The sequence below is a fragment of the Hippichthys cyanospilos genome, chromosome 15 (assembly GCF_059441005.1).
Source record: "Hippichthys cyanospilos isolate Australia breed blue-spotted pipefish chromosome 15, RoL_Hcya_1.0, whole genome shotgun sequence".
Classification (NCBI taxonomy): domain Eukaryota; kingdom Metazoa; phylum Chordata; class Actinopteri; order Syngnathiformes; family Syngnathidae; genus Hippichthys; species Hippichthys cyanospilos.
In genome coordinates, this window is record NC_142383.1 from 6,230,949 (window position 1) to 6,254,482 (window position 23,534).

General features: G+C 38.6%; 2 protein-coding genes across 2 annotated transcripts; both read left to right on the plus strand.

The window, feature by feature from the left end:
• The first annotated feature begins 3,086 nt into the window (after nucleotides 1-3,086).
• Nucleotides 3,087-6,952, plus strand: nfkbil1 (nuclear factor of kappa light polypeptide gene enhancer in B-cells inhibitor-like 1). Its single transcript, XM_088434174.1, has 4 exons — nucleotides 3,087-3,448; nucleotides 4,357-4,469; nucleotides 4,774-4,888; nucleotides 6,280-6,952. The coding sequence occupies exons 1-4, from the start codon at nucleotides 3,175-3,177 to the stop codon at nucleotides 6,843-6,845; spliced, it is 1,068 nt and encodes a 355-aa protein (XP_088290300.1). The 5' UTR covers nucleotides 3,087-3,174; the 3' UTR covers nucleotides 6,846-6,952.
• Nucleotides 6,953-8,000: 1,048 nt separating this feature from the next.
• Nucleotides 8,001-22,925, plus strand: atp6v0a2a (ATPase H+ transporting V0 subunit a2a). The gene is made up of 20 exons (XM_088434774.1): nucleotides 8,001-8,600; nucleotides 10,070-10,148; nucleotides 10,328-10,425; nucleotides 11,166-11,303; nucleotides 12,387-12,484; nucleotides 12,752-12,878; nucleotides 13,040-13,122; nucleotides 13,191-13,284; nucleotides 13,352-13,564; nucleotides 15,026-15,176; nucleotides 16,969-17,108; nucleotides 17,170-17,327; nucleotides 18,293-18,383; nucleotides 18,456-18,574; nucleotides 18,651-18,861; nucleotides 20,039-20,158; nucleotides 20,361-20,477; nucleotides 21,477-21,594; nucleotides 21,735-21,906; nucleotides 22,166-22,925. Exons 1-20 carry the CDS (start codon nucleotides 8,490-8,492, stop codon nucleotides 22,266-22,268), a joined length of 2,541 nt encoding a protein of 846 aa, XP_088290900.1. The 5' UTR covers nucleotides 8,001-8,489; the 3' UTR covers nucleotides 22,269-22,925.
• Nucleotides 22,926-23,534: the final 609 nt, after the last annotated feature.

A 23,534-nucleotide genomic window follows, 5' to 3' on the forward strand; every position in this document is an offset into this window, starting at 1 on the left:
GCCGTGCTATTGTTTGCTTTCCAGTCGGCCATCGCTGTGTGTGGCGAGCGCGTGTCCCCCGCTACCATAAATCTAAAGCCAATAAAGCACCTCGCACAGAAAATAGACACAGGAAATGCGCGCCATTTCTCTTCTACTCCTTCACAATGCGAGGCCTTAGGATGACATTGGTTGAGCGTCTTTGTGGCGGGACTTTGAGCTTCCTGTCGTAGAGTGTCGGGAGTGTGCATGGGGCAGGAAAGACAAAGGGCGGGTCAGCGAGTCAGGGTTCCTGATCAGGGATATCCTCTCTTTCAAGGCCCTTTTGCAGGCATCTTGAAGGACGGGAGTCTTGTTTTTGCAGCAAATCACAAAGCGCGAGAAAACACCTCAAGTAACTAATCAGACATCTCTTTCTCCCTGCCTCTCAAAGGCGCCATCATTAATGATGACACGTCGTTTCCGAGGCTGCGGAAGGAGACCGGCTTTTCGAGAGAGCCTCCGGATCTTGGCCCTGATGCCAGTGTCCCACTTAGCACAAAGCGTCTGTTCATCCCTTCATCTCCGGCCTTCTCTTCAGGTCCTAAAAGGATGCTCTGTGGACCTGCGGAGGGCCTGAGATGCTGAAGAGGCTCAGCTGCACGCGCTTCATTGGTGGCAGGTAAAGAAAGCAGCACAGTGATGCCCAACATACAAAAGAGAACTATGTGTTGGCAAATGATCCAATTTTTACAAAATTGCTCCAAAAATGACTGCCAATACATCACAAATAATCTAAATTTGTTCATCTATCTTATGTCTGTGATGTATAGTGACAGGCAGAACAATTAATTGTCACTAAGTTCCAGAAAATCCATTTAATATGCGCACGTGTTCTCATTTATACAACAATACAGTATTTATTGCAAGGTCTGCATTTTATGCACATTACATTATTTGCACATAACATTATTCTAATCTTTTACCCCAGCCATGTGGTTGAAACATGTTTAAAATGAGCAAAATAAACTTTGAATGTAGTCCTTTTCGCCAGAGCTGGGGGAAAAAAGTGACCAAGTTGGGTACGTTGATTTTATGACTAGAGCTAATAGAAATATGTCACGACGCTCCTCCTCTCTCGCAAAATAATTTCAGTTTTCCATTGGCGGCAAGGGAGAAAGACTACATCTAAAAACTGGAGTTATCACAAGTTTGAGATTATGTCCAATTGAAAAAAAGTGACAAAATTAAAGTAAGGTTAAATGTTTGCCAAGTGGAAAAGGCATACCACTACCATACTTAAGAAAAAAAGAAAATTCATATGCAAAGACAATCTTGACATACTTCTCCATTGCATGTCTTGGTGCGCCCCCTAGAGGCCGCATAGCTGATGCTGTTTGTGTGCTTAACCCCTGTGCAGTATTTTGTTTATTTTTCAAACAAATTCACCAACACTCTAATCATAGTATATTAGCCCAGGGATGGCACACTCCTGGAAGAGTAACGACTATTATTACTATGGTGTGATTTCAGAGTGTCAACAACAGAAAACCAACCATTAGGAAAAGTGTCCACACAACGCTGATGTTGCCATTTTTCTGACAATTTTGCAATTAACTCTTTACACTACTTTGGTCATTGGATATTTCATTTAAATTAATGCCACACAATTCTGATTCATTGTGCGCATTTGATTTTGCTCTTCCTAAATTAAACTTTTTTTTTTTTTTTATAACTGGGTGTTTTTCAAAACATTGAACTATGCATAAGCAGTCAGTTGACTTCTTATGTGATGGCTTCCTGACAGGTGGCATTTTGAAAGAAGCCCGAGGAACACAAGAAGCCCACAGAGACACTTAGGGGAGAGATGATGCATACTGAGTATATCGTGTGGAATCTAGCACCTTATAAACAACTCTTATAAAAAAAAAAACATGCATTTGGTCACTAGTCATTTAATGCTGGCAAAATTGCAGTTTATTTTCTTGAAAATGTAGAGTGGTAGTTATAGACTGGTAAATAAAGTTAACTGTCATTGTCATATGTAGTACAGGTGGTCTTTGATTTATAATGAAGTTCCATTTAGACCGTTCTTGAACAACTTGAATTTCTATATAGGCCTACCTGTGCATTGGAAAGCGCTGCACTACCACAAACGTTGTAGATCATTAGGTTGCTATAGTAATCATTTGTATGAAAATCACTCACAAGCCATTAATATAAAGCAATCAACTGAAAAGTAATACAAGATGACACTTAGTACACTTTTTTTTTTTTGCACTCAGTGGCTATTGTCAATGGTGGGAATTAACAAACCACAAATATTTTAATAATATACCAAAGTGAACGTATTCTAAATAATTTCTTACATTTAGCCTACACCCTACATTTGAAAAGTTATTGGGGTTTCTATTCATGACTTCGTCAAAATAGGATGGGGGGTTGCATACAATTAGGTGTCATTTTTTCAGTTAGTGTGCAATTATCTAATTTGCCATTTTGTTTTTCTCTGTTCACAATTCATCAAATCAAATTAGAATGTGTCTTTAATCCAAGATTTCACTAGAACGTTGTTGTAGAACCGTTTGTTACTTCAATCCACGACTTTACGTATGAACTGAATCAGTACCGGATTTTCTTTAAACGAAAAGTATCTAGGAAATGCGTCAATCCTGACATCTAGCGGCCGCGAGTAAAATGGGGCAGTCAGACGAATAGTATTCTGTGGCGGTCATTATTCACAGTTTGAAACAAAGTCAATGGAGATGACAACAACAGTGGTTTAATGACATTTCAACTCATCACAAACCAAGACAATTTAAAAGCATGCCCATAACTGCTCTTTTACTCATTCGTCCTCTAGTCTTACCGTTTCCTCTGGAACTCCTCTTCTCAACATTAGTTCCGGGGTGAATTATGCATTCCCACTACGCTTCCATGCCAGACTTCACAATTTATAAAGGACGCCATTAAAAAAATTGAGGTAGTAACCATTGACTTGCATAAAAGATCATGGTATGACATACTTGATCAGGGACCACTACTTGAGGGAGCATATTTTTGTTGTTGCTCTCCGACCGGAAGTTCCTCTAGAATTGCTTCCTCTGGACTGCTTCCGTCATCTCCAACGGCTACAGGAAGTGGCCATTATAGACTGTTACCCATTACCCGGAGAATCTGTCTTTTGTTTACCCAAATAAATTGAACATACTCGGTATGCTGACTCATGCGCAGAAGCGGCTGTGGAAGTATGTCGAGGAGGGCAGGCTTTTCAAAATTTATTCATACCTACGGAAGCATAAGGACTTGGATGTGAACTTCTCTAAGGGCAAGAGGCGGTGGAGCCCGCTCCATATCGCCTGCAACAACTGGGACGACGCCATAGTTAAGCTTCTGCTAGAACATGGAGCCGACGTGCTTCGTGCGAACAGGAAAGGAAACACAGCGCTACATATCGCTGTACAATTTTCTTTTGAACGCGGAAGACCAGGTAGGGCAGACGAAACGGCCATCATGTTGTAATTTGTTATTAAACTTTGACTGAGGATGTTAGCAAAGCCTGCTTGGAATGTTAGCCGTACGTATGCACCGAGTCCTTATGTTTCATTCTCTTTAAGTGATTTTGCCCTGGAACGGAAAGATTTCTTTATTCGTAATTAATAATGAGCAATTAGTAAAATGGTCTGGAGAATCGAATTGGTCTTTTTGTTTTATTTTAATTGACGCCTCCAAGAGACAAGTCTTGACAGAACAGTCTGGTGGTCTGTCAGAAAGTGCTAAGGGCACGTAAAAGTGCAGATTCACTTGCTTATTCACTCGAGAATGAACACCTACAAAACACACAAATAGTCACCCCCTGTTCTATTTGCTTATCAATCAGCAGAGTAGAATTAATTAAAACAAGAAGTGAGTCAAGAACTTTTAAAACACAATGTCTGTGTTGGACTCGCTTACGTGTCGAGGCTGTCTCATTCTCGTTACATAGAGTTCCCATGTATGCTAAGTGAAAGGGTCTTTGTTCAAACAAAACCAGGTTTTCAGTGACCAGCAAAATGATTTACTAACACTTATTTTCTCTTTCAGTGGGATGAGAGGCAAGCAAGTACGGTCACTATTTTCATTAAGTGTGAGCCAAAAACATAAATATAAACGTCTTGTTGCACAGTCAACAGCCCTATCTTCATCTTTCAATAACACTGTCAAAAAAAGGTTTGCACTGTAGAATGCATTCAGTCACACAAGATTGCGTTACTGCAGGAAGTGTCCAAATTTAGTTGTCATATTTACAAATAATATGTTATAAAAGTTGAATTCAGTCATGAAAACATTAGCAGTTAGATATGCCAACTTGAAAAAGTAACCAATCACTGATAAGGATTATTCTTGTTCTTCCTGCAGATCATGACTTCCTGGTTGTCCTTCTCAGAAAGCATTGCCCTGAGGCCATGGACACCGCAAACCTGGCTGGTGTGACGCCCCGGGACCTGCTGGATGGATTTAAAAGCTCAAAGGTACAGTAGCAGTCAATTTGCATGGAGTTGCAATTTCTGTTGCAAAGCAATACTCCGCCAGAGTATAGTTTACGTCACTTTCGAGTAGCTTGAAGATGGATGAACAGCATCTGATTGCTAAATGAACTTTATTCCTTCACTACCCTATTTTACAGCATCAAAATGAATTTTCATTGTAAAAACTGAAAGTAATATTTAGAATCAGACATACAACAGTTTCTGTAGAGATTAACAGTACACAAAGGAAAATACATATTTTTTATTTATAATCATATTTAAGAAAAATGTGTTCTATTGGTTACAGCCTTTTGAACGTGGCACAAGGGGCCCATCTCGAGCAGACGCGGAGAGAGACTGGGCGGAGAAGCTGTTCGGCGAATGCGAGGATGAGTTCCAAGAAATGTTTGGAATATATGACGGTAATTTTTTTCTACCTTGTCATTTTTTATTTTTTTTTACTTGTATATTTTTTTTCTGAATGTGTTGTTTTTTTCTGCATTGTTTTTCTCTTAATGTGTATTTCTTCTATTTTTAATATTAATAATTTAATTTTTATAATGAACTAGTTTTTTTAATCTGCTATTTTGATATGACATTTTTTTAGCTTTACAATTTGTCACGGGATATTTTCCGTTGGATTCTTGTCAATTGTTTGGTTTTTGTTCTTTTTCCTCTATATGTCTGTATATCGACAATCACATATGATTGTGACGTTTCAAGGTATTTTGTCTAACATTTTTGTATATACCTCTATATTTTTTCATATTTTCTTATTTATTCTTTTTTTTTTACTATTTTTTGTATTTTTTTTGTTTTTCCTCTGTTAAGGGGGTAGTCCACGTAATTAGACATTTTCAGCAGTTAAACATTTGAATTAATTTAAAATTATTTTGCATCTTTTTGCCTCTTGCTGATAATTGAAAATGACCACGCCCTAAAGGCTCAGGTAATTACCAAACACAGCTCAGCTGGTGACACATGACCCAGAATCACAACTTCTGCGCATTTTGTTGATGTTTTGAAATTAAAACAAAAAATACTAAACTTTTTTTTTTTACTTTTTAGAAAGCTATTTCAAGTATAATTGACCCCCCTATTCTACTGCAATTGGAGTGAATTTGACAAAAACCTGAGTAAAAGTCGACCACTGAATTAAGTGGTTACAAACACAAAAAAAATCTCACCCGAAAAAAAATTAACATTAATTCGAAAAAAACAAATGTCACCCTTTTGTTTACATTGAGAGCTACTCATGCACAGTTATCAAATAGACTGCTGTCTCAACCATTCTTCCCAGAAGATTTTCAAAATAAAGGCATACCAAGGCCGTTCATGGAGTAAACTCCTATTTACGTTACATTTTGAAGCATTGGCTGCTTTACTTCAATACAGTGGCTTGACATGCAGCACATTCTGGCTCAAAGAAAAAAAAAATGGACAGAGCTCGTCCCATGTTTTCTGACCGGTAAAGCTCCAGCGAGTTAAACTCAAATAAGTACCGGTACTCTAATTCAGTTTATCTTGAGCTTTAAACGTTTTTTTATTTAGCTATTTACTTTTTATGTTGTTCATTTTTTTTAAAACAGCTAATATAAAAAAACAGTTGTTCTTGTAATGTTTCTGTCATTCTTGTTTTTGTCTCTCATGTCATGGTTTTTAGTCTCCATTTTTTTTGTATTATTGTCAATGTCTTGTTTAATATTTTCTGAAGGTTATATAGTTCATGTTTTTCCCTTATTTTTGCATTTCTCCCCTGCTTTTATTTCACTTAGGTTCTAATAGTTGTTCTGGTGTTTTTGCTCTCACGTAGATGACTACCTATATACTGATATAGAAGAGGAGGACTATGGTGACTGGGGTGATCGCATCGGGAGAGAATATTACTGCAAGAAGCGTGCGGAAACTCAGAGAAAGGCATCGTCGTCTAGTGGCAAGAAGAAGCGCGGTCAAGAGGAAGTGAAGCAGAACTTAAAGGATCTGCAAGACAGGCTGCAGAAAGCACACGAGGAGTATTTGTCTCGCGCCGCTCGCAAAGAGGAAGAGACTCGGCAGAGTAGGAAGCGCCGCTACGAGCAGATGTGCAAGGACACGTTAAACGGCGATAACACCAAGCTGCTGAGCTACAAGGACATCCCCTGGCCGGCGCCTCGTGGCACCGTTAAGGAGATGGTGGACATCATGTTGCACGGAGTGGACCGCAAGGATGCGGCGGGCTTCCGGAAGGCGTTGCGCAGGCAACAGACGAGGTGGCACCCTGACAAATTCACTCAGATGTACGAAGCGCGGCTGCTCGCCAAAGACAAGCAGCGCATCCTGAACACGGTCACCGCTCTGTCGCAAGAACTCAACAGACTGTTTCAGACCCTGAAGACATGATTTATTCTGTTTGGGAGTCGGGGTTGTTCATTTCCAGCTCTTGCAGAATTTGCATTCATTACTATTTAAATCGGAATAGTTTGTGCCATTAAAACTTGAATAATTAACCTGGAAACTCATCTGACTCCTTTTTTATACAGTCTTAACAATTTTCCACCAATGTGACCCATACGGTGTAAAATAAAATTTCTGATAGTTATAATGGTGATGTTGCTGTGGCCAGATTGAACTGACCATATTACAACTCTCATAAAACGATAGTCCTCACACATCTGCAGTGATTTAAAGGTCAGTTTACCCCTGGATAAATTTTAAATATTTGAGCAGGCTTCTTCCATTTTGCGCTTTGGAGCATAAACTAGTAATAACCCTAGAAATGTACTGGTATTGGGGTATGCAACCCCCCCCTCATGATCAAACATGTTTGACAACCCCAAGTGACCAATGGGGTTTAACGGACCGCAATTTCTCCATTATTATCGGAAGGAACAATTAGTTGTGTTTCCATTGGAAATTTGGCACAGTAACTTGATAATTACGTTACAAAGGTTTTTAGGTTTTAAATGTTTTTTTGACTCCCGCGGGTCAAAGGGGTCTCGCATAAAGGAGCAGCAGACAATGGACCAGATGGGTTGGTTGCCAGATTGCAAAAAGACCCACTTTTATAGACAAAAATGTGTTGGAAATGGGCCCTAATGCCATGTAAAACGCAACGTTGTCATTCAGCTGCCTTATGCACGTATTTATTCAGGCATTTTAGGAATATGCTACTTTATATATAACTACACGAGTAACGCGGCGATTTAGCAAAATTCGTGTTTTGTCATCATTATTTACGCCGAAATAATAATTAATGTTTTTCGAGAATCTATCTTCGGGTCTTATGTGTTTGCTGATAAGGATGTAGCCATAAATTGCTCATTTGGGCCAGGGATTTACAGCATTTTACTGATGGTGGACCATAGACACACATTTGTTTTCTCACAGTTACCCCGTCTGTAATTGAGAATGTTTGTTTTATTATAGATGGATTACCAAGAAGTTTGGGTTTTGTAAATGTTTTCTTTTAAATATAGTTAATAGTCTACGCACTGTCAGCCCGTAGTTCCGCCCCCGAAAGATAATCCTCCTTAGTGAGAGGGATGCAGCGGATCTGGCAACCCAACCCAGACTCAATCTGTGTCAATTGGCGAGCAGCGGCGGTGCGAATAACGAAAGGCCCCAGTCTGTTTCCCACCGGTGACGGGTTTTGAACTCGCGTAGAGGCGCTAGCTAATGCAAAGGCTGGATTATTTCCCCATTTGGATTTAGCCCGGTGCTGTTTGTACACGGCGGTTCTGCGCTTTCATCTTGTTTCGAAGTCGTCAAGTGACAGGTGTCGAAAGGTAGCGAGGATGAAGAAATCCATCTCCACACAAAAGGGAGGCTGTCGGCTTGGCTTTCGTCCCTTTTTGTCTCTTTAACAGCCACCTGCCTGGGAAAGGACAGCGCTACGGAACCGCAAAGGCTGCTGCAGCATGAATATAATCCCACTTCACAATTCGTCCTGGTGCTAATTGGCGAAAGGCTGCGGAATAGCGTGATGCCCCACGCATCGTGAGTTTGTTTTTAAAGACACAATCAGCTACAGCGCCACGTTGCAAGATGGTGTTTCGGAGCGAGGAGATGTGCTTGGCCCAGTTGTTCCTTCAATCTGGTTCAGAGTACGACTGCATCAGTGAGCTCGGCGAACTGGGCCTGGTCGAGTTCCGAGATGTAAGTACACACTAAAACAACAAAATAATGTATACCCATCTGAAGTATTTTCTTCAAAGATGCACCTGCACGCTTGCACCACCTCAATATATCCTATTAGGCATCTGCTAAAAGCTAAATCAGTGATTGTGCAGCAGCACGGTAAACCACGTTAGATCGCCAAGTGGGCTGCAGGAAATTATACATTTTATCCTGATTTGTTATTAACATACTTCAAGATATTATTCATTTGTGTCCATCCATGCCAGTGACATTGTGACAGGCAAAATAGTTTCCTTTTGCTAGAATGCAGAAGGCACGACCTACTATTCTATCTACTTGTTACACAACAGAAATTCTAACGAAACAGGTTTCACACCGAAAAATCACATTTCTAAATAAATTCAGACCAAATCATTATTTCAAAGTGTGGTAGTAATGCCTTGTCTCAAAAATTCAATTAGTTTCATGATGACAATCATAACTCAAAGCATTTGTGTCAAATCTATTGCTCAATGTCCAATTACCGATGACAATAATAATACATTTCTTGAATCAAAAGAGTGTAGGAACTATGGAGTAAGACATTCAGTGGGATAACATAACACATTTGTCCGATATTATTAGGTCCCTGTGGTCATTTTGAAAGAGAATGTTTTGAATTTTTGACATTTGCTTGGGATTGAACTTAAAGTCATTAACCCTCTTATACTCGATGCTCATACAGTATTTAATGCATCTAAAGAACACTTAAAGAGCCGTTTTTTTTTTTTTTAAAGAATAATGTACTTTTAAGTAGGGCTCCCAATAGGATGTTTTTTTTTCTAAAATCCCCCTTTGCTTCTAACATATTTCTGGTTGGTTATTCAAAGGTGTGATTTTTATTTTTTGTTTTTATGTCATTGCGGGCCACTGAAAATAATCAGCAAAATTGTTTTGTTTTTTTAAAAGGGGACTATACATTTTACGTTATTATTATTACATTATTTTTTATTGTCATTATTTTTGTTGTTAATTCTGCCCGGCCATTAAAGGTTTAAATTTGATAGATGTGGCCTAACAAAGATCTAAAATCATAACAACTTCAATTTGGCTTCTTTGCAATCAAAAGTGAATGTTGTGACTTGAATGCAGATGTTTTCATCCATCTCTTGTATTTGATCTTCATTTCTACAGAACATTTAAATGACAACAAACGTTGACACCAAAGTGCTGCACAGGCTGACAATAGCTAAAAAGCATAATTTAAAATATATTCAAACAAAGAATGATGAAAGGTTAAGCATCCATTCATTTTCTGTCCTGCTAATCCTCACTAGTGTTGCTTGTTGAAAATAACATATTCAAGATCATGAGAAACTGTAGAATGTACAGATGCCTTTTATGTACTTTTGCACTTGCCAAGCAAACGTCCAACCTTGCTGAGAGCGCTGTTAACTGACCCCTTCCCCATTGATCACCGTGAACCTTATCGACCTCTCTGATTTCAGCTCAATCCAAGCGTCAGCTCCTTCCAGCGGCGCTTTGTCAGCGAGATCAAGAGATGTGAGGAGATGGAGAGAATTCTGGGTAAAAAGGCGGCACCTGGGGATACTTCACCTAAGAAATATTCAATATTCAAGAGCAGCAGACTGCAGCAGACTACATTCCATAATTGAGCAATAAATAAATAGCAATAAACAACAAACAGAGACAATGGTGCTAATAATGTAATATGCAAAGCAATGTCAATTCTCATTTGTGGCCAGGTTATCTTCTGAGGGAGATCCAAAAGGCTAGGATTGCTGTTCCTGAGGAGGATGAGAGCCCACTTGCACCACCACCTAGACAAGTTCTGGAGATCATGGTAATGGTTGACATCTTTGATTCTTCTTTTTTTTTAACTCCATAGCTCCGGTAATCATTGTAGTGTAACACTCAGTTTTAGTCTGTATTTCATGCTTCATCTGTTGTCGATGCTTTTATTCAAATTGTTAATAATAATAATTTTAATAATAATTTTTAAGCCTTTTTTTGTTACAAAATTGTGGGGAAAATAAACACCAAGTAAAGATGGAGCCCAAATCAGACTGGAAGAGAGAATTTAGAGTAAAATGCTTTAATAACTAAAGGAGCATGTAACACGTGAAGCAAAGGTCCGCCACAAAGTACCAACAGAAACACGATTGAAAATTGCTGCCACAAAGTAACAACTGAAAGTGTCAATGAGAAAGCCAATGGAAGATTGTACACAAAGAACAAAGTATGCACTGGGTGGGCGGAGCATCCGAAAGATGCCTTTTGAAAATTTGGAGTACAAAATAACAATGTAAAATGCTCATGCAGAATAAATATGTTCAACGTATCCACAAAAAAATAACTGCATAGCACAAGCCAGTTTTGTCCGTGCTTAAATATAGGTCAATAAATGACAGATTCGAGACAAGCAGCTGGTGACCCCCCCATCCAAGGTTCAGTTCATTAAGAGTTTGTTAGTATCTGTTTTTCTGTTTTCTTGAGTGACAGAGGTTTCAATTGCCACCAGCTCATTAACAAGTTGTAAATAAATAATGCTTTTCCTGCTATATGGGCTGTTGTGGTTTTCAGGAGCAGCTCCAGAGGCTGGAGATGGAGCTCAGCGAGGTGGCAAGAAACAAAGAGAAGCTGCGCAGGAACCTACTGGAGCTCATCGAATACACGCACATGCTGAAGATCACGCGCACCTTCATACACAGCCGTTCCAGAGTCAGTGTCTTTTTGCTACTCTACAAACCTCTTTACAGCTAACAAAACACCCAGCCCCAAAAAAAAGATATATATATATATATATATATATATTAAAAAAAGTGCCAATTATAACTTTCTTTAAAGTTTAATTAAACTAATGTTTTGTTTTTTTTAATTCTTCTAATTTGTAGTTTTTATTTGTGATTATAGAACTATCATGAGAGCAGCCGATATTAGTATCGGTTTTAATCGTAAGTACCGATACCTTGAAACAAAGCTAGGTAGTGTCCTGATACCAGTACTGGTATTTGCCCATCCCTAGCGCATTTCATATACAAGGGAACTTACTATGCTTTGCACAGTTAAAATAACATTTAAAGGCAAAAGAAAATACACACATTTTAGACATGTAAAATCATAGTAAATGAATACAGTTATACAAAAATGACTAAAAAACTGTATAGCATAAGAACATCGTTTAAAAAAAAAAAAATCCCTGATAAAAATGTTTGATAAGAACTTGATCAGATGGTGTGGAAAAAGGTATGTTTAAACCTGTATTTAAAGTATTACCTTGGACTGTGACAATATTCTAAAATATTCAGATGCATGGCACATTTCAAGGTGTAAATCTTATAACTCATCATTTTACCCCTTTCACTACAGATTTTTTTTTAATACAACTTAACGCATATATTACTTGTTTATAAGTATAAGATGCTTAGAAAATTAGTTTAAAACAACTCCCACCACCAAGAAATACCACTGGAACTATATATCCCCATTGACCATGATACTTGTAAAAAAAAAAAAAAAACTTGCCAGAGAAGTGAAAATGATCAGAAATTGGACAAACCTTGTTGACAGTCGGCCCAGGTCTGGCTTGTTTTGTATGGAAAAGTTGCTAAATGCCTTTAGAATCTGTAGATAGGTATGTAATGAATCGCTGAGATGCCATTTCATGTTATTCCTACCATTCCTATACTCACTGCAACTATTATTATTTATTTTTTTTTAAGCTGTGGGATGCATTGTCCTAACGGATTGAAGAGGTTTAAGTAAACTTGAACAAATAAAAATGTTGTCCCTTTTTATAATTAGCACGAGGCTCTTGGTCCCCAGTATGAAGAATTCCCCACCATGGACACGGACTCTGTGTCGGGCTACACTGGCATGCAAAGACTGGGAGCCAAGCTTGGGTGAGCTGCCGTCACGTTCTGTCACTATAAAATATTTAGCATTAAGTTACTTAATTTTTCAATTAATTTGCTTTTCATTTGAAAAGAAAATAAACTGCAACTGTAATGGCATCAAAAAGCTTTAAGTTAGATTTGCTGATACTCGCAGGAACTGTTAGGGTCGCACATAACCCCCTGAAGGGCCCCCATTTGAGAGCCGCTGCTATAATCGATAAAAATGTACTCGGACTTTGGCCTGGCTTGTTATTAACATGCTCTGCCTTGTAGCTTCATCTCTGGTCTCATCCAGCGAGTGAAAGTGGAGGCTTTTGAGCGCATGCTCTGGAGGGTATGCAAGGGCTACACCATCCTCAGCTATGCGGAAGTGGATGAGAACCTCACTGACCTCGACACGGTGAGCTCACCTTTTATCTGTTTTCCATAGTGACTGTCTGGCGGCAGGTCAACTATTTATACATCTACGAGGTACATTAAGACAAATGACGAATGGCGTCTTGGGCAACTCAAAGTCTTCACTGAAGTGTTGTAAGTGATGAGACATTTTTGTTGTTATAGGGTGAGATAAGCAAGAACGTCGTGTTCCTCATCTCCTTCTGGGGAGACCAGATTGGACAGAAGGTTCAGAAAATCTGCGATTGGTGAGTTTGACATCACCACAACTTACTCCTGCTAGCTGGTCATTTGTTCTTCTTGCTGTTTTCCACAGCTACCACTGCCATCTTTATCCTCACCCCGAGAACGACGAAGAAAGGGCGGACATGTTGGACAGTTTACGCACGCGCATCCAAGACCTCAACAACGTAAGGCATCTCCGACAGATCGCCATAGTTGGCAATGGAACGCGATAACGAGAGAGACGTTTTGCAGGTTCTGCATCGCACCGAGGACTACCTGAAACAGGTGCTGCAGCGGGCCGCCGAATCGGCGTTCTCTTGGGTCATGCAGGTGAAAAAGATGAAGGCCATCTACCACATCCTCAACCTGTGCAGTTTCGACGTCACCAACAAGTGTTTGATCGCCGAGGTGTGGTGTCCTGTCAGTGACCTGGCCAACCTACGGGGGGCGCTAGAGGAAGGCTCGGTAAGGGATCTACATCAGGCATTCGTTTTCTATAGCGATGGTAGGTGATTGGGGTCTTCCGTGGACTTAGTTGCCTGCAACTGTGCTTTATGAAACTAAGAAATGTTTCTTAGATTTTTGGGTAGCATATTTAGAAGGGATGCACCAAATTTTCTGCCACCTAAAAAATTTGGCCTTCTAAAGATGTAAGATTTAGACCGTTTTTCATTCAAAAGGAATCAATTAAATGATTGTAAATTTTAAAAACGTATAAATAAATGTGTTCTTAATGAACAATAGTGTGTTTAAAATATAATCATAGGTCGAGTTATCATTAAATTATATTACATGGGGGGTGGCACTTCTCGGGAGGCGGCCATGTTTGTTATAGCTACGGGCAATGGTAAATGCAGCACCAGCAGCACCTCCTGCTTTCCGTAATGAAAAACGGTCTAAGTCTTGCACGCTGTCCCCTACATGGGTTTCAACCGAAAGATGATAACCAAAATAACGCAAAAATCACCAAGTGTTTTTCTAAATTTCATACGCGCACACAGAAGGAATGGGGCATCACTTGGTAGGTAACTATACTGTGAAGCATTTTAGTGGGTTAAGAAAAAAAAGCATTGCCAACGTTCAGCTACTTTTCTGGGACTATGGGCGAGCCAAAAAAGACAGAGAAAGGAAGAACATCACATCACACACAAGGCAAAGGCTTTTATTTCCATATATTGAATTCAGTAGCAATTTCGAAGTTGTAACTGTGTTTGTGGAGTTGCAAGCTTGAATCCCTTATTGCCCATTACATCACTGAGTTACCCTCATAAACCATAAAAAAAAAAAAAAAAAATGATGGTTGATTCCGGACAATTTTCTACGAATCAATAACGCTGTCATTGTATGATATGGCACATGTTTCCAGCATTCAAATGTTGTTTGACATTTTATACTCAGGCATAAAAATGTCTGTCGGTGTATTAAATTGTAACTATAAATGGACTTCCTATCAATGTACAAAAACTGACATTTTTATCAAGAATGATGGGGTGAAATTACTTTGTTTTACCTAATTAAAATAAATGGTCCATATAGTCATTTATGTTGACAATACTTATTCAAATGTAGGCTTCTCTCTTCTAATCTAGTGTTTGGTACATCAATGAATAGAAATAACGAATAAAACTGCCTCTGGTATAAACTGTATAAATATTAAAACATTTCACCACAAAAAAAAAAAGAAAAAAACGGGAGCACATTATAACAATTCCCTTTTAAAAAAGGTGATTTACCATTTTTTCCCCCCTCTGTTCCCCTCTGTCGTTCTTATTTTTGCTTTTCTGTTTCAGCCAAACAGTTTTAATTCAGTGCATCCCTACTATTTAGCTACATGAGTGTGAAATTAGTCCCTGGTATGAACGTTTTGCTCTGATAAAGGTATGCTTTTAGTTTCAGTTTTCAAATGTTTCATACTCTTTTCATCAGCGAAAAGGTGATGCAACTGTTCCATCATTTGTGAACCGCATCCCAAGCGCCGACACCCCTCCCACCCTAGTCCGAACCAACAAGTTCACGTGTGGCTTTCAAAGCATCGTGGAGGCCTACGGAGTAGGGGACTATAGAGAGGTGAGCCCAGGTAAGCGCCATGTGGGTATTGTTGGTTCTCATATTTTTGGGTCGGGGAATATGTTCCTTGAATAATCCTATAGCAGATTGCTATGTGTACCTCTAAATGACATAGACATTGCAAAGTATCTCATTCTTGAGCAGTATTGGGCAAGTTACTTCAAAACTGTAATGCATTATTTATTACTTATTGCTGTAATTTCAAAGTAATCAGTCACTTTCCAATATTTCTGTATTTGGAATATAATGCACTACACGACTATTGCATTACTTTTATATTACTCTCACCAACATAACTGGGAATATGGATTCGCCATTCTAAATGTAGCTCATTACGCTCATTACACATCTAGTAAAAGGTTGGTTTAAGCCTAAAAAATAGTACAAATCATTTAATCTGTATTGTATTGTAAACCTTCAAAGACATACAAAATCTTATTTTGTATTTTAATCCCTTTATTACTTTGCTGCACAGCATAGTGATGCATTGTTTATGCTGTAGGCTAAAATAGTGCATTTCACAATTTCAATATTAATATTCAAATTCAAGTTCAGTTAGTTTAGGGACAGATGTTTGAAAAATAGGTGGTTTTGGTGGGGCTAACGTTAGCAGCTAGCCTACATCATTGTTACTGTGTTTAATGTACTGGTTAAACTTCCACATGTGTTTTGTACGTTTCATCTTGACACATATTGACAAGAACTATTTATAAACTATTATTAATAACAATTGTACAGTGAAAATTTGCGTTCGCTTCCCTTGTCGTGTATGCTAGTTGCGAAAGGGATCTTGCTGACAAGGTTTTGAAATGCTGGTGAATCCACTGTGGAAAGTGGCAGCATATCGCCTAAAGAATCTCCTAACATCTTGAGGTGAAAGTGGCATCCTTCAGCGAGAGAGCGCGATCCTCCCCGTGTTTTGTTTTTGGCTAACTTCAGGTTACTATGGCACCGCTCTAATTGGTTTGTCCAATTACTGGTCCTAATTCGGCATAGTGGACAGCTCTTTTGGTGTTGCGCACAAAGTGCACCTAACTATTATGTTCTTCTTGTTTTTTTTTTTTTTTTTATCTCTGATGAACTTAAAGTAATGGGCGTATTTCCAAGTTGTGTACGTATTGTTTATTGTCCTGTCATCTGCTCTTGTCGCATTCTCTGCTGTTGTAGATACTAACAACAGCAAGTACACATTTTGCCACGGACTTTTCTCCTCCGATCTCACGTTTTTTTGGGGGGGCGAATTTCAGGCTTAAAATGCATTGTAATGCATTCGTTACTCTCATTTTTAACAAGTACAATATTACAATTTTTGTGTGTGTGGTATATTACACTGCTGCGTTACAGTAAAAAGGATGCATTACAGTAATTACATTACTTTTGTAATGCATTACTCCCAACACTTTTCCTGAGAAATAAGTCCCAAAAATGCCCTAATTTTTAAGAGGGGAAAAACAAGTTGTAATATTATCAGAAACAAGTTGATGAAAAGTTGGTATCCTACAAGAATAGATGCACCTTTTTACGAGAGAGAGAAGAAAGTGAATTTCAAAAGTTAAACTTTACTTTGATATCACACCTTTTATTTTAAAACGCAGTGCCTTTTATTCTTGAGACCTTTTTTATCCTCTCAAATATCCCTTTGTACTGAAAAAGGACTGTGGTTCTCATAATAGACCAATTGTCCTTTTTTTTTTCCTTAAAGGAGGGGGTGTAATTTTGTGGGGGCTAGCTGTCCCCAGTTTGCGATTTACCATGCAGAAAAAAAAACCTCATGCCTACAAGTAAGTTTTCCTGATTTCCAGCTCCCTACACCATCATCACGTTTCCCTTCCTGTTCGCTGTCATGTTTGGTGACTTGGGCCACGGAGCGGTGATGAGCTCCTTTGCGCTCTGGATGGTCCTGACAGAAAAAAAGCAGAGGAGGAAACACTCCAGTAATGAGGTGAACATTGACAGCATTGAGGGGGGCAAATGAATTGCAACTAACAGACATAAGTCCGTAGATCTGGACAACCTTCTTCAACGGGCGTTACATCATCCTGATGATGGGACTATTCTCCATTTACACGGGCCTCATTTACAACGACTGCTTCTCCAAATCGCTCAACATATTCGGCTCAGGCTGGAGTGTCAAGGCCATGTTCACCAGTCAGCAATGGACGTATGTTTTTCTTTGGATTTTAATAAAATATGCAAATTAAATGATCATGTAGTTACAGTTTGGCCTCTAACTAAAAACAAACATTTATTAGCTTATTCTTTAACTTGCAAAAGTCAACTGAAGCCCTGAACTCACATGCGCTTCAATGGGACCATCCCTCAGCAAATCTGGTCATTTTCAGTCCACAGCAAGCGGCAAAATGGCCGCCCTCCAGCTCGATAAAATGAGTGGGATGTGTTGATTAATTAACATTCTAAAAATTAACCACAATGTTTAGACTAGTTGAGTCACATAGAACGTTGTTTTCTAAAAACAAATTTTGACTTGACGTTGCATTTAATTCATGCATAAAATAATAAGTTATTTCAGTTGTATGCCTAATACAGAAAATAAATATGAGCTAATCATTTAAAACAGGGGTTCTGTGAAGAGGAACCTAGAAAACACGAAGAAATTTAGACCTGCAATATATAATTGAATGAACGCTACACTCATAAAATAAAAATGCATGATTTTTCCTTTTTTCTTAATAGTAGTTCGAAAAGGCCTCACTACTGCTGCTGCGGTACTCTAACTCTAGACAATGCTATTATTTTATCATCTTTAGATATATTTAGGACAAATGTTTAACAGTTATAAATATAGGATTCTTAGGGTCTTGGATTTCTTTGCATTTTCTACATTTCTTTGTTTAAAGGACATGTCATATTTTTTTAACGTCATAAAAATCAGGATGTGTCTGACTGTGTATTTGATTTATATATTTTTGTGTACTTTTATTCTCTTATCATTTCATAATTTATAATACAATTAGAATAATAATAATCACTGTAATTTTCAAATGTGTTTATTTTCTTTTGACAAAATTATTCCAAATGACGACATCCTATGAAATCCCATGTAATCCCAGGAATTATACATGTGCTTTGGACATAACGGGAATGGGTTTGCTTTGTACATTACAGGAACAAAACACTTCAGAGCAATAATTTGCTCACGTTAGACCCCAATGTTAGCGGAGTGTTCAGGGGCCCGTACCCATTTGGAATAGACCCTGTAAGTAAAGCCATTTACTGCTGATGCCATTAGTCAAATAATGTCTCAACACTTTTGGATCGACTTCCACAGATTTGGAGCATGGCGGTTAATCGTCTGTCCTTCCTCAATTCGTATAAGATGAAGATGTCCGTGGTCATCGGGGTCATCCACATGAGTTTCGGTGTGGTTCTGAGTGTCTTCAATCACTTGTGAGTCACTACGGTTATGGACATGTGTTCAAAAAATCATTGGCTAATCTTCAATGTGTTCTTACTTTCCACTTAGGCACTTCCAGCAGAAGTATGATGTCTATCTGCTCTTTCTCCCCGAGCTGCTCTTCCTGCTTTGTCTTTTTGGCTACCTGGTCTTCATGGTCTTTTACAAGTGGTTGGCTTTCTCGGCGCGGGATTCCAGTCAGGCTCCCAGCATCCTCATCCACTTTATTAACATGTTTGTCATGCAGGGCAAGGATATCGCTCCTCTGTACCCAGGACAGGTAACACCAGGCCATTTAGGATTGGCAATCGGGGGAGCGGGGTAAAGGTTGACGTTTCAAGGGATAGCGTGTAAGATTTAGACCGTTTTTCGTTACGGGCAGCAGGAGGTGCTGCATTTACCGTTGTCCGTAGCTATAACAAACATGGCCGCCTCCGGAGGAGTGACACCCACCATGTAATGTCATGATAACTAGACCGATGATTATATTTAAAGCATACTGTAAGAACACATTCATTTACAAGTTTTTGAAATTCACAATCATTTAATTGATTCCTTTCGAATTAAAAACGGTCCAAGTCTTACAGGCTGTCCCTTTTAAGAAGCAATTATCTTTCAAGGTCCTCTTCCCATGTATTTAAAATAAAAAAACAAAACACATACACACAAGCCAATAAGCAACATCAAATTTACTAGACAATGTCATCCAGAGATGACAAAAAAAGGAAAGATGAATTCAGATCTGTAATTGATTGGTCTAATTAGTCTCATATGGCAGATCAAAAGATAAATATATAACAACAAAAAAAGTGGCTACAATTTATTTTCATCAACAGATTCAACAACCATTTACCCGGTTTTGTTTGATGATGCTCTTTTGTCCATCACCAAGTAAATTGAAAACAGTAAGTTTGAAATAAAAAGGCAATCATCCTGTCCCCCACATACTTGCTCAATCGACGGCAGTTGAGGCTGGGTGCTTTGCATTTATGTGATAGGCTAAACTTGAGTTGCTTCTGTGGTAAGCAAGCTCCTCTACCTTTTATTTAAGGTGCTGTTGGTGTTTTTTATTTGAAGTTAAATTCATCTTTCATCAGACAGACAAATCTCATTTGCTCCTCCATCTTTACGTCATCCTTCTGCTTCTGAACTTGCCCCCTGCTCCACAACAGGAGTTTTATCAGTTTGCCAAACACAAATGTCCACTGAAGGGTATAATTGACATTTGTTTTCCAACTCACAACTCAAGCACAAGAAATCTGATTCATTAAAACATATCTTATCAACAAACAGTAAGGTTCAAGATTGAAAATTAGATGAACATAGTTTTTTTTTTAAACGCTTAATACCATGTTTAGGCTAGTGGGGGCACATAGAGCATATTTTCTGTTGCTGCTATTGCTGACCATATAAGATGTGTTCCTCTTTTTCCATGTGTCTCCTGTTTTACTTCCCAGACGGGTCTGCAAATTTTCCTTCTTGTAATCGCCATGCTGTCTGCTCCCATGCTGTTGCTGGGAAAACCTCTGTTCCTGTACTGGATGCACCGCGGAGGCAAAAGCCTACGCAGGCGCAGAGTAGGTCTTTCCTTGCTTTTAGGACTTGGTTTTCTAAGATTCGCCAATAATCATCTTATTTGTGTGTGTGTGTGGGGTGGGGGGGGGGCATTTTGTAAATGAGCCTGATAGGGATTTGAAAGTTGCAAAACATATCAGAGTATCTTTGTACGCTAAGTTTGATTTGATTTGAGTGTGATTGTCAGCATTCTTCGTCTGTCAGGGCTATGAGCGGGTGAGGCGCGCTAGTGAGGATGACAGTTCAGCGGTGCCAAATTATGAGGATGATGAAGAGGAGGGACTTGATGAGATGACCCGCAGGGACCTTCGTCCCAGAGAGGTGAGTGATACAGCAGTTCATTTTAAAAACAAAAAACAGATTTTTGTGCTCATTTGTACTTTTTTTTTTTCTGATCACATCAGTGATTTAGCTTTTACTGGGCCACTACTGCAAAGTCTAATCACAAAATAAACATAATGATCAATTTAAACCTCTGAGTGTGTGTCAGAATTGAACATGTGAACGGGGAGCATGTAAAAGCAGTCAAAGGTATTGTCATTTTCTGTCCACTTCAGTTTTTATTTCCAGTTCCCAAGAATTTATTATCAGGAGTACAGTATTCCAATATTTTCATTTTTTCTTATTGAACAAGCTGGTAGTTGATTTATTCTAAGTAATGGTTTTATCATAGTTATTTTAAATGTGATTGTTACAGCTTTATAATGACTTTTTTCTTTATAATTACTCAAACATTCAAAATGGAATTTTCTTAAAATAACTAATTTCTTTTAAATAGAATTCTGTTAATTAGAATGACATTCATTAAATGTTAAAAATCAACGTATTTTATTATTAACGGGATGGCCCACTTATTTAGCCATTTTCGAAAATAAAAAGTAAATACTTTGTCTATAATCTTTAACTAAAAATTATTTATCTTCTACTTTTATTACCTTCAAATACATTTTTCCCCCTTGTAGCTACTGTGCTGAAGGCTCAGCTTGTGAATGTCACATGACCAACAGATAACTGTTTATTACCTGAGCTTTCATTAAATGTGGTTATTTTAAGTTGACTGCAAGTCACGGAACATGTTTTTAAAACTAGCCATTTACATTGAAAAATTATTTTGTCACCAAATACAAAATGGTTTCACAGCCGGATGTGGCTCAATAAGTCGACTATCATTTTAAAATATATTTTTGTTTATACACGTTTTACCCAGCTTTCATTTTTAAACTGCAAATGTGGCCCTGAAGTAAAAGATTTTGCCCTCCCTTGGTAGGATGCATGTACATGCTGTAAAAGTAACTATTTATGTTGTACGTTTTGCTCCAGTTTGACTTTGGCGACGTGCTACTGCACCAGGCCATCCACACAATCGAATACTGCCTGGGCTGCATCTCCAACACTGCGTCTTATTTGCGACTTTGGGCTCTCAGCTTGGCGCACGCGCGTAAGTGCAGGCACTTCCGTAGGTAGCACACCTTGATACGCTCACAATCAAATATGATCTGCTGAGGACCAACTCAAAGACAAAAATGCTCACGTTTGATCGACACAGTCAGAGAGGTGTCCAATGTAATTTGCTTGCAGAGCTGTCGGAGGTGTTGTGGGCTATGGTGATGCGCTTGGGCCTGAGGATCACAACCAGAGTGGGGGTGGTGCTTTTAGTGCCTGTGTTTGGTGTCTTTGCGCTGCTCACTGTGTCCATCCTGCTAGTCATGGAAGGATTGTCGGCCTTCCTCCACGCTCTCCGCCTGCACTGGTGAGCTCATGCCATCACAATGAAACTACTATCGACTTTTGTTACATTTGTTATCACCGTATGACAAAAATTCCTCAACGCCCCGCAAGTAAATGGTTTCTGCATACCTTATGTTAGTATGAATTGGCATTTAGACTACTCCAAGGTGCCCAGAAAAATATATGTTCATTGTGCAGAGCCTGGCCGGTACGCTGCTTAAAACCAACTGTAGAATGTAGTCACAGTTTTTCATAGTGTGTCGTATGATGTTTGTCTTCAGGGTGGAGTTTCAGAACAAATTCTACCATGGAACCGGTGTCAAGTTTGTACCTTTCGACTTCTCGCTGCTGCCCTCGGTTTTCGAGCAAGATGGCCTCCTCTAAATTGTGTAATACGCAAGGTGAAGTGAGGCTTTTCAGCTGGCAAAGATGCTGCATACACTGGGACAAGTCTCACTGTGAAAATGACAAAGAACCCACAAGACGATGAGATTTCACTCTTGTAGCAACCATTTTTTTCACCGCGAAAAAAATCCTACCTGCTCTGCTGACTGCCTTACTTCTAACACCCAGCAAAAATCACAGGTTCCACATTTGTTAGTGGTTTAATAATTCAGTTGAATTATGATGCGAAGTTACATTGTGCTGTGTTTGATCTACTTGAGTTGAAAACTATTATACAGCACAATGTACAGTTAGTTGCCATGTTAAGGGTCATAAACTAGTGCCATAAATATTTACTAATTATTTGGGTGATTTCTGGATGGGGGCTCCAAAATGACATCAAACAAGGAACAATCCTCCAGCAAAGCACTTTTCAGAAATGATTGTATAAATATTTTCCCTGTTTATGATTGTGACGATGCCAAATTCACACTATGTGTTGGCTGTTTGCTTATTACTGTATTCTTTAATTTATTTAATTGTAACCTTTCATGTAATATGCAGAAAATGCAACCACTACTTATTGTATATGTTGATATTGTTAACCATGCTATTTATTTAAACGACTCTGTATAAGTCTTGATATTTTGCCATTATGATGTGTTAAATAAAGCTTTCAAGACTCACAGGCAAAAAAGTTTACTGTGAAGCCTTTCTTATTAATGTAGTACAAGCTAATGGAGGCTCAAATGTAGTAGTGAACTTAATATATAGATAAGTTGTTCTCCATCTACCGGGAATTAGTTTCTATTTGTCCGAGATACTGTGGACATGTGGGTATATTTCGGCTTGAACGGCTAGATAGAGCCAGCAATAGACTGTGTCCAGGCCACCATCAATTGACATTGGTTTCCTAGCATTGAGAGGACCATATATTTAATTCCGTAGCAATGATCCACCAACACAATGCATAATCAAGATATTTATTTTAACAGTTTTCTTTCTTTTTTTAAGGATAACAACAGAAAAAATGGAATATGAAGTTTGATGAGTTGTCTAAAAATAAAGTAAGGCTTCAAGCCATGCCTGTGCCGTAATCTGACAAAATGTCGCAAAATAAACCACATCGCTTCAGATGACTGCTAAACTGACTATAAATTTAAATTAATTGTAACGGCGCCGTATAAATTTTCCTTGAATATATTGCATCCAAATTTTAATTTTCATATTACAAGAGTCCGACATTTTCCCATTTTCAGTCTCCTT